The sequence below is a fragment of the Cnephaeus nilssonii genome, assembly GCF_951640355.1.
Source record: "Cnephaeus nilssonii genome assembly, chromosome: 6".
NCBI lineage: Eukaryota > Metazoa > Chordata > Mammalia > Chiroptera > Vespertilionidae > Cnephaeus > Cnephaeus nilssonii.
The window spans coordinates 38,163,024-38,175,346 of NC_137077.1; the positions used below are offsets into that span (position 1 = coordinate 38,163,024).

The 12,323-nt window shown below is 39.0% G+C and overlaps 1 protein-coding gene across 1 annotated transcript in view; it reads right to left on the reverse strand.

Moving 5' to 3' along the window:
* Window positions 1-12,323, reverse strand: part of PKP2 (plakophilin 2) — an 82,347-nt gene that overhangs the window by 27,387 nt on the left and 42,637 nt on the right. The window contains exon 6 of the mRNA XM_079773416.1: window positions 9,314-9,491. Coding sequence (XP_079629542.1) covers window positions 9,314-9,491 — 178 coding nt within the window. The remainder of the gene's footprint in view (window positions 1-9,313; window positions 9,492-12,323) is intronic.

Sequence of the window (12,323 nt, forward strand, 5' to 3'; positions counted from 1 at the left end):
GTGACTGAACCTTAAATTTACATGGTACACCAAAGAGTGGACAACGCCAGGTGATAAAAACAGCTGCCATGTAGTGTGTGTGCTAGACATTATCCTAGGTACATTACAAATATCATGACCCGTAACTTTCACAAAATTCCTGAAATTAAGGTTCGTAAAACTCTCCTTCAGAATCCTGACTTGTGACTCTTGTTTAAAATCAGAATTGCCTGCTCCTAACAGGATTGTTACTGGGCCTGCCACAGAAGGGCTGTGTGCGTGGCTACGGGCAGGTGTGCTGTCAATTTGCCAGCACTGAAAGTTCAAGCTCAGGGAATGGTCAACTGGCCTGGGCAGACGATGTGCTGATATGAAATGCTTTAAAGTAAAAGGGTATAATTATTTCCATGACAGGAAAATGGCAGACAATAATAGTGTTGGAGTAAACCTTTTCAAGACACTTTGCCAACAAAATAAGTAATTCTAAGAGGCAGATATATTTTTTTAATGGGGCCATTTCTACGGATAATAGGTGCAGTTGCATACTAATGCACAATTTACATCACCTTATATGCAAGACCTGCTGCCTATGGGACCAGCGTTAAAGTCCTAACCAGCACACTGAGACAGTGATCTCCTCAAGGGTTTTAAAAAAACTGTGGGCGCATCTTCCTGTTCACCAACAATTATAGGCTTCCTAACACCGTGTGTTGTAAATTGTGCGGTTAAGGCCCCCCAGTAGTGCCAGTCAATTAAGTACTTCCTCAGAGTCCATTCTAAGACCCAATAGGCACTTGATAAGACACTGGTTGATAAGGAGGCATCCTTCTTCCTCCTGTTATTTGAGATTCAGGTCTGGGCTTTTGTTGAACTCTCAGCTGATACATATCAAACAGTTGGGCCTTGTCCGTGATTAACCCGGAGAGAGCCGCAGAGGCAGCCTGTGGTGGCACAGAACAAAAGGGGAGCCTCAGTTGAACTGGCAGCGCAACAGAAGTCTCCGCCCAAAGAAGGGCTTGCCTGTTATTCTGAAGTCAACATCAGATCCTGACGTATCCGCAGCATCAGCCAAAGTCAACTGTTATATCTGCAAACAGAAGCAACATTGGGAGGTAGAACAAAGCTCTACAACCTACACGTTTTGTTCCTTCCAGGACAAGGAACATTAACTGAACAAGGATATGGCAGCATCTATTACACATCAAGAAACCAGAATGCGGAGGAGAAAAGCTATCCTTGAAATCCTTCAGCTCTGCTTTCCTGCGTTTTTTGGGTCTCCCAAAAGAATTCTGAATAGCCGACGCACCCAGTAATCATCTGGTTGGTAGGCAACAGTCATTTCCTCTTGATGTAGCAGGCTGTTCAAGACAGAGTGCCAAGTTCCACTTAAAATCAATTATAAACAGCAAATGAATTTCTAAAACATGCCCAGAAGCCACTGGAACTTGAGTAGACATTCTTGATACCTAAAGGGAAGGTCTAGGGTGCCAGACTAGAATTGATAAAGATGCTCAAGACCTAGAGTAGAACATATTCTGCTTCAATAGCCTGCACCTCCAAGACAGGGGCAGATTCTAAGCACAAGAAAGACATCAGCGGATTTATCCAAATATGTCAACTCACTCATTTTTTTTATAATGATTAATTAAAAAAATTTTAATAATAGTTCTGACTATGATGATAGTTTTCAGGTGTTTTTTTTTTTTTAAAGACTCTCTGCCAAAAGATATAGTTAGTAAAACACTACTTTAAATTGTAAGGTATTCGCAGATTTTGTTTTTTTTAAACATGGAGAAGCTTTTAAAAATCTCTGACAAAGACATTTTTGGAAAATTTTTTTTCTGTTCAAGACTCAACTCATAAACTAACTGATGAAGAAAGACAAGCAAATACAGTCTTCTTGATGTAATAAAAATGATTCTTCTGTTTGCTTTATGGATTCTTCTTCCATATTTTCTCTGTTTTCTTTAATAATTATCACAGTTTGGCGCTCATACTAGGCAGTCACTATTTATGGACCGGTAGGTAACAATAAAGAGAGTTTTTTTGGCAAACGGAAATGTCATATATTTTCTGTGAAGTACAACTTTTTAATCTGGGCTCACCTCCTAAGGCCATGAATAGGATAGTGAAAATTTAGTCCGAGGTGTGCGGACCTTTGCAAGGGGGGTGGTTGTTAGTTGTGCTGCTTGACAATTCCAATAAGACACATACTTGTAGAAACACTGGATTCAGGGAGAACCAGAAAGGGGTTACCAGATAAGCATGGCCATGTTTGTTTTGTTCATGTTATTTTTTTGCTTCACTAATTTAATTATCATTGAGAAATTTCAATATAATGGCCTATACTCTATCCACATTTTGTTGTTAAAGTAATCAACTAATGGATACTCAGCACCTGTAGTTTGCTGAAGGTTTCTGAAGGCAGGGGAGCAGGGAGAGCTCTGATTTGTAGCATTTGCCAATTTCTGTGGTATAAATACTCCACCATGGCTGATTTCAACCTACAAACATGAGGCCACATATGTGAAGCTATGAAGATGTTGACAATTGCTCTTGCTGGCTGTAGCACAAATAGGAGTGTACCAATTTATTTCTCCTCTCCTAACTTGGATTTTACTATGCATTATGCCACTATAATATTTAAGAAAAAAGTTTATATTTGCATGAACACATTGTTTTCCCTATTGCAAAATCTGTATCCCTTTTCGGTGAGTAAGTTCAGCCATGAAAAGTATATAATTCCAAAAGGACCTAAAGAAAGCACCATGGCCCATGGTACATGCTGCTGTGGGCAGATGCTAATCCTATAAATAAATAATTCGATACTTGACAAAAATGGTATATCTGACCGTGTTAGTCTTTTTGAAGGATAAACTGTGCATATTCTCCTATGTGAACACAATTTCGATGTAGCAGCTCCAAGGTGGGCAGAACCAGAGTTGTTGCCTCAAGTTCATTACCAAAGAAACATTTTGACTACAGGGCAGATTCACTCTGCACCACTGCTATATACAGACCAGGGGAACTGAAGTATGCAGAAGTTTTTCTCCAAAGTAGATTGAAAGAATTTAGTGACAATAACCTAAGTCAACCGCAATGCCAGAAATACTACGCATGTTGCTAATTCATTTGTTGGCTCTATACCCATTGGGGGAGAGTGAACTTGTAGCAATTAAGATATCTGCTAATATTTATGACCTTTTTATGCAGCTAAGGTTCACTCTTCTTAGAACCATACAGCACCTGTCTCAAAATCTTTTTAGAGTAAGCTGGGGTCATAAATAAACAACTCCTCAGCAGACATCTCTTATTGTCAGAAACTGAGAGTATTTGATTACAGGTTCCCTGCAGGTCTTTCTTACATTCTGATTCCTATCTCCTGGTGGCTTTTACATGCACTCTGATAACCTCTACTCTCATATGCTTCATCCTTTGTACCTTTTCTTTATATGAAGTGCAGTGCAGAGGTCCACTGGCATAGAATTTCTAAAATGCACGTACAATGTTCATAATGAGATGTGAACATGTCTGTAATTGGCCTACCTGACCTTGTGAGGTTGCCAGACTGTGAAGGAAGAGGTTTTATCCACATCAGCACAGTCTGTAGACATGTGACTAACATTAATGTATCCTATATACTAATTAAGAGCTTTGGCTTTGGAGACATGCTTCTTGTATTAAATTTCAGCTTTGTCTCTTACTAGCTTGTATGACGATGGGAAAATCAATCTCTCTGAGCCCCTGTTTTCTCATCTATAAAATGGGGGAAATATACTTTACAAGGACTGCTGTGAGGATAAATTGAGAAAATCCTCCTAAAGCATTTAGAACAATTTCTAGAACATAATCAATAAATATTAGCCATTATTATAATAAAGTAGATATACAGATGAAATAAGAACAGATATATATATATATTTTAAATATATTTTATTGATTTTTTACAGAGAGGAAGAGAGAGGGATAGAAAGTCAGAAACATCGATGAGAGAGAAACATCGATCAGCTGCCTCTTGCACAACCCCTACCAGGGATGTGCCCGCAACCAAGGTACATGCCCTTGACCGGAATCGAACCCGGGACCTTTCAGTCCGCAGGCCGACGCTCTATCCACTGAGCCAAACCGGTTTCAGCAAGAACAGATATTTTAGTAAGTATATGCTATGGTGCTTAATGTCCCAGATTTTTTTTATATTCTCCTCGAAAAGTAGTTCAAGTTGGTAGTTTGGATTGACTATGTAATGGGAGTGTATTCAGCTATTACGTCTTCCCAAACCACATAGGCATTTAATTCCTCGTTCACAGGAAAGACTATAGGAAAATAATTTTTTTCCTTTTTCTTGAATTTATTGGGGTGACACTAGAAGATATTTCTAAGCAACATCTTTCTCTTTAGATTTTTACCATCTCAATATATCTTTCCTGTTGATAAAATTATTCTTCTTTACCTAGAATTTATCATATTCCTATCCTCCCCACACTAGATAATATTGCTTACAGAAGACACTGAACTCCTTTTATAAAATTATTAATATATTTCTATTGATTTTGGAGAGGAAGGGAGGGGGAGAGAGAGAGATAGAAACATCAATGATGAGAGAGAATCATTGATCGGCTGCCTTTTGTATGCTCCCTACTGGGAATCGAGGCCACAACCTGGGCATGTGCCCTTGACTGGAATCAAACCTGGGACCCTTCAGTATACAGGCTAATGCTCTATCCACTGACCCAAACCTGCTAGGGCCATACTGAACTCCTTAACATGGCCTTCAGGGCCTCCAGAGCCAGGCCTTAGTTATGTTTCCAACTTCTGTTTGATTACTTTCCATCACAAATTTGATACTTTTGCCCTGGCTGGTTTGGTTCAGTGGTTCGAGCACCAGCCTGCGAACCAAAGGGTCTCAGGTTAGATTCCAAGTCAAGGGCATGTACCTGGGTTGCATGTTCGACCCTTGGGCTCTGGTCAGGGTGCGTACAGGAAGCACCTAATCGATGTGTTTCTCTCACATCAATGTCTCTCTCACCCCCTTCCCTCCTCTTACCCTCCACTCTATCTAAAAATCAATGGAAAAAATCTCCTTGGGTAAGGATCAACAACAGCAACAACAACAACAACAACAAAATTTGACATTCTTGACAGACTCGATTATTCACCTAATTCACCATGTATCTTCACTTGCTCACTCATTCATTTATTCTTTTCATTCATATACTTTACATTTGCTTACTATATGCCAGAAACTATGCTAGGCGTTAGGGATTAAAGATTTTTAAAATGTGTATGCTTGTCTGCATTTGTCAAGAATGAGCCCAACATGCAAAAGGAGAGGAAACATGAGATTTTTTAAAAAAAGAGTGAGTCCCAGGTATGCTGAATGTCTGTCCCAGTTCTTGAGGCCATGGTTCCTGGTGTAATTCCTTCAATTCCATAGTGACTGTCAACATTCAGCCACCTGAGTCCAGGAATCCCAACTTGGCACCTGCCATTTTTAACAGAAAATAATCCTGACTGACACACTTGCCACATTAAGAACTCAGCTGCACGTGGTAAGGCAAATGGAGCTACAGAGAAATCTGAAAATGCAAAATGTTTTAAAATGGATCAAAAAGTTTTAAAGGCTCAAAAATGCATTTAAAAAGCAGTTCCAGTGGACTGTATATAGGAGATGGATTCAAGAGAGACCATTTAAGCACCTCTTATACTGTTCAAGAATTTTGTCCTCAGAGAATTTCTGACAATTGAAATAGTCCAGCAAGGCCCAGCTCACCTGGCGCCTCTGCCTCTTCTTTAGTGTCGTTCTGATCTCACTCAGCTGGCATGAACGGCCCTTGGTTCTGCATTCCTGCAGCACTGTGCCTGGACCTCTGGTGACACCACAACGCACCAGAAGCACCTGGAGGGCCTGTTACAAGTGGATTGCTGGGCCCCACCCTGAGAGCGTCTGATTCCAAGAATTCCAAGTTCCAGATGCTACTGCTCTGGGGGCCCCACTAGAGAACCACTGCTCTAACACATTTCACTGTGGCAGTGTTCTACACCGTTTGCTTATCAGAATCCCCTGCTAGATTAAAAGCTCCCGAAGGACTTTCTAATTTTTATTTGCAAAACTCTCAGAAGCTAACATACTGTATTACACAAAAGTAGTATCTGATACGCATTACTAACTGTGGAGGTAAGATGTTTCACTCTAACATCTTACCATAATAAATTCCCTCATTTAACACCCAGATTCCCTAAAAGCTACAACAACAAAATGAACTCTGTAACTAGAGAAAAGATTCAAAGGCAGAATACATCTTGACTTCTTTGGGGCTGCCTAATTTTTATTACATCCTCCATCTGATTTCTTTTAATCCTTGAACATAAAGGACAATGAATATTTTCAAATATGAGAAAGCTTGATATACATGAATCTAGAGAAGTTAAGACTAGCATTTTTCTTCCTCTTGCATGTGCTTCTATTCTCCTCCTCCTCCTCCTTTTTAAGCCTCACCCAAGGAAAATTTTCCCATTGATTTTTAGAGCGAGTGGAAGGGAGAGGGAGACAGAGAGAGAAACATCTATGTGAAAGAGATACATGGGTTGGTTGCCTCTCGCATGCAGCTGGACCAGGTCCAGGGATCCAGCCTGCAATCGAGGTATGTGCCCGTGACTGAAATTGAACCAGAGACCCTTCAGTCCTCGGGCTGACACTCTAACCACTGAATCAAACTGGCGAGGGCTCTATTTCTTCTTGATTTAGTTGTCATCTGACAACACAAGGGAAAATAACATTTCAAGCATTTCTCATCCCAATATTAGGAAATGCTGATCAAACTAGCTTCTTTGTAGGTTCTTATGGCAAGACATTCTGTCCCTTTAGGCAATGTTGCCTTATAGCTATTTAAAAACACCCAGGAAAAAATTTAAACAAGAAGGGGAAATCTGTAAGACATTGAATAAGACATACATCGATGGAACGATATACCACACTCTTGTGGATTGGAACAGCTGATATTGTTAAGTCCACACTACCTAAAGCAATCTACAGGCTCAATACAACCCATATCAAAATTCAGTGGGGCTCAGTTGGTTGGGCATCACATTCTATGCACCAAAGGGGTGTGAATTCAATTCCTGGTTGGGGCATAGGCCTGGTTGTGGGCTTGGTCCCTGATGGGGATTGTGCAGGAGGCGGTGATCGATATTTCACTCTAACATCAATGTTTCTCTATCTCTCCCTCTGCCTTTCTCTCTCTCTAGAATCAATGAAAAAAAATCATATCATTAGGTGAGGATTAAAAAATTCCAATGGCATTTTTCACAGAAATAAAATAAACTCTGTAATATGTATGGAATCACAGAAGACCCCAATTAGCCAAAGCAGTCTTGAGAAAGAATAACAAAGTTGGAGGTAACACACTTCCTGATTTCAAACTAAATGATAAAGCTAAATTAATTAAAACAGTATGGCATTTTTAAAAAAAACCAGTATGGGAATTGACATAAAAACAGACAAATAGATCAATGGAACAGAATAGAGAGCTCAGAAATAAACCTACCCATATATGGTCAATTAATTTACAATAAAGAGTCAAGAATATACAATGGGGAAAGCAAAGTCTCTTCAATCGATGTTGCTGGGAAAACTAACAGCCACATACAAAGGAACAAAACTGGACCAGACACAAAAATTAATTCAAGGTGAATTAAAGACTTGAAACCATAAAACTCCTAGAAGAAAATATAGGCTACCTCTCTCACATTGGCCTTGGCAATGATTTTTGGGACTTTACACCAAAAGAAAAGTCAACAACAACAAAAGATGCTCAACATCCTGATCATCAGGGAAATACAAATAAAAATCACAATGAGCTATCACCTCACACCTGTAAGAATGGCTATCATCAAAATGTGAACAGATAAGTGTTGGGAGGATGAGGAGAAAAGGGAGCCCTTGTGCACTGTTAGTAGAAATGTTAAGTTGGTGCAGTCACTATAGAAGGCAGTATGGAGGTTCCTCAGAAAATTAATATGATCCAGTAATTCCACTTCTGGGTATTTATCTGAAGAAAACTAAAACACTTACTCAAAAAGATATATGAAACCCCATATTCACTGCAGCATTATTCATAACAGCCAAGATGTATAAACAATCTAAGTGTCCATAGATGGATGAATGGATAAAGAAAATGTGGCATGTACACACACACACACACACACACACACACACACACACACACACACAATGGAATATTGTTCAGCCATAAAAAAAGAAGGAAATTCTGCCTTTTGTGATGACATGGATGGACCCTGAGGTCACTCTGCTAACTGAAAAAAGTCAAGCAGAGGAAGGCAAATATTGTCTGATCTCACTTATATGTGGAATCTAAAAACAAAACAAAACCGAAATCATAGATATAGAGAACAGACTGTTGAAGGTGGGAGAGGAGTTGGGGAATGGAGGGTGTTAGCAAAATTTTTGAAAGTGCCAAAAGGTGCAAATACAGGCCGTGGGTTGGTTAGACCACCCTCCCAATATGCCAAGGTTGCAGGTTTGATCTCCAGTCAGGGCACATACAAGAATCAACCAATGGATGCATAAATAAGTCAAACAACAAATCAGTTTTTTTTTCTTTTTTCTCTCTCAAATCAATAAATAAGAAAAATATAAAAGAAATAAGTCCTGGGGATGTAATGTACTACATGGTGACTATAATAATAATTGTATTGCATATTTGAGAGTAAATCTTAAAAGTTCTCATCACAAGAAAAAATATTCTGCAACTATATATGGTGATGGATGCTAACTGGACTTATTGTGGTGATCATTTCACAATACATATAATAATAAATCATTATGTTATATACCTGAAAATAATATAATGTAGGTCAACTATACCTCAATAAAAAATAAAAATAATAAAACACCAGGATCAAAATTATGTCTTTTAGCCATGTCATTAAAGCAGATTTTTGTGAATTAAAAATAGCATGAAAACTGCTTTAAAACCTGTGAGACGGGGAAGGCCAGTGTGCATGGACCTCTAGGTGTTCAGATCAGATACCTGGGTTTTCTATTGAAAATGATGTCCACTCTCTTATGAGATATAGTGGGTAGCTTCTGAAATCAAATGGGTTTGGAAACAATATTCTATTGATATTTGAAACTTTCTCATTGTCTCTACCTAGTGGTTCTAGTAGTTAGAATGATCTATATTCTTACAGCTTCCCCTTACCAGTCATAGGGTAGAGTTTTAGACAGACATGGATACAGTATTTAAGGTACATAGAGAAAAGAAGTGTGTGTGTGTATGGGGAGGGGTGGAGAGGGATTGCAGAGTGGCATTACCTTAGGCATCCTGTGACATTGTAGAATATATCAAAATCGAGCAAACCATTCGCTTTGGGGTAGTCTCCTTCTGGCCACCCCGAAAAGGGGATGATGATATTCTCAGTTAGGATCACCAAGGCTTCTGTTATCATGAGATTCTTGAGTTTGTCACTAGAGGACAAATTCCACAGCAATCCTAGAATCAAAACAGTGCAGGATTGGGTCAAAAGAACTGCTGAAAAGATCAGTTAAGGCCGTCACTTCTAGGGCTATGTATGACTAGTTATAAACAAAAAGGGTGGGGCTAGGGAGACAGCCCCTTTTCCAATTGAAACAACTTATTTAGAGGTTATTAGAATTCAATAGAAGCTGATCCATAAGAACAATTGAAAACTAGATAGATAGGCAGGTAGATAGATAGAGAAGGGGGAAAGAAAGAGAGCTTATAATATAAAACTATGCAAATTTAAATTAATCAGGAATGTGAATGAAAGCCAGATGTCCTTAAACACTTATTGCCACTTCTCTTAAGCCCCTACCATAAGCTGAGCTCACTGAAATAATAAATTCTGAGCTACCAAGAGGGAGGCTTGAAATGACCCTATTATAACTGACTTCAATGTTTTCAAAGGGTCCTATTTTTCTCCCTTAGATGCAGAGAGAGAAGACGCCACTGTGCCTCCTGCTCCTCACGACCTGCAACTTCCACCTCACATTTGCCTCCCAATACTCACAGGAAGGGCCTGAGGAAAGCCTCCAACTATGCGTATGCCTGTCAACAGTAGGCTGATCAACATTACCAATCACTATTTATTGACTCCGACCCAATGATAGATTTTACGTCCTCCTGGGACTTATGCTGGCTACCTCACCTATTTCTTATATTTATAGTTTGGCAACGGAGGAGAGACAAGAGTATTTTATCTATCTGACAACTTGTATGGCCTGAGAATTGGTCTAAGACGGGTCCCATATTTGCTCATTTAACTTTCCCTTTCCTTTTAAACTCTCTCCATCCCATACCACACCCCTATTAAAGAGAGAAAGGCCAATATAAGCCAACTCAGGAAAAAATTAAGATAATAAGATAGTGTACTTTCCAGGCATTTGTGAGACAGTCTGAAGCTGGGTAGTGAGAAAGAATACAAAATGGGATATACATTTAGGATTTGTTTTTCTTATAAATTTTTTGCTCAAATACTTCCGATTCAGTGGAAGGACTACATGCCTATTGCTTGCTATTCCAGTGACTCTCAGCAGGTATAAAGTTGCCTGGCCATCTTTCATACCCTCAGCAAACTTCTTTACCTCACTAGCATCCAGGAAGGGAGGAAGAGGGGGAACAGAAAGAGAAGGGATCTTCATTTTCTTGCCCATTCACTCTCCCACTGGCCAGTCAATAACGCCCCTGGGTTAAAGGTACTGCTCTGTCTGAATGAAAGGAAAGAGGAAGCATAGGAATACACAACAGTCTACTTTATGAAAAAAAAGCAAAGATGGCAGTCTTGACTGAATTATGTGGTGATATCATCTCCTCTAACATTAAGGACTGAAATAAGTCTGTGCAGTTAAAGCTTGGTAATTATTCAACCACACTTGTAGTTGGCTCATCAATTAGAACACCAGGCTTAGTGCAATCTTCTGTGTTTAAACAATTTACGTTGGCTGTGTACAAGTGACTAATTTCTAAAACAATAACCAGATTTCCACTGCAACCTACACTTAGCTTCCATTAGATACAGCGACACTGGGTCTCGAGTCTTGTAAGGACTAGAATTCTGGCTAATGAAGAGGTCTCTTCCTGATCCAACTAGCATTGGAGTTAGTCATCCTGTGTCCCTCAGCCACAGGTTTTGCAACACAATGACTTCATTCCTCCCACTTCACCTTAAGAGGCCCTGGAAGGGCGAGAGACAGAATACAACCCGAGGTGGTTGAAAACAATTAAAGGCAGGTCTGAGGTAGAGTTTTGGTTACTAAGATACCAAAGAAAGTTAAAAAGAGAAAAGGGAGAAAAGCTTCCTGTTCTAGATAAGCAAACAAGTTAAGAGTCTGCTTGTGGTGATGGAAGGAGACTTGACTTGCAGTGGTGAACACACAAGACAATATACAGATGATGTACTATAGAATTGTACACTGAAACCCATTTAACTTTATTAACCAATATCACCCCAATAAATAAATAAAAAAGAGTTTCTTCCTGCTAGAGGCTTAAAAATGTGAAGCATAATACTTTCCTTTTTATTAAGGACCACACAGGGCACGCAAAGGAAAACTACACCTACAATAAAACCCAGGGAAGATTACTTTGAATAAAGGGAGTGGAATTTTCTTTCAATGTCCTTTGTAACTTGACATGCAATTATTATTTCTATGCTATTTCTATGGTTTAGGATGTTTTAGTACACATAATTTTTGAATTTTTAATGTAGGGTATTGTACAGAAATGTCATGCCTGCCAAATTTCTGTAAGGCACGAAGCTAGGAAAGAGCTTAAATGCTCAACAGAGATGCAAGATTATACACACTTATAACACACCCTCACACATATACACACAAAACCAACAAATGATCAATTACAAATTGGGAAAACATGTATGACAATATGAGACAAAGAGTTAATACTCTTAATATACATAGTTCTTATAAATTATTAAAATTCAATGCCTAGTAGAAAAATTAACACAAAGTTAACAGATATTAGAGTCTAATATACATAGGAATGCATGTTCTCCAGTAACTGAAGAAATGCAAATTCAACAGCGAAAAATCATTTTCTGTGATTACAGCAGGTGAAAACAGAACCAATGAGTGGACAATATTGGGAAGGAGATTTTTGGCTCACTGAAAGCATAAACTTCTAAGAGAGCACTGAAGAAAACAGAATGATCGGCTTGTAAGATCCAGCTCTATCATTGGAGCTGATAAAAATGAGCTAATCTTTTACCAAAATATTGATGAGAGGGCTATATTCTGAAACCAGTGTTTTAGACTCAACTAGCAGTTCCCAAATGAGCCCAGTGGCAAA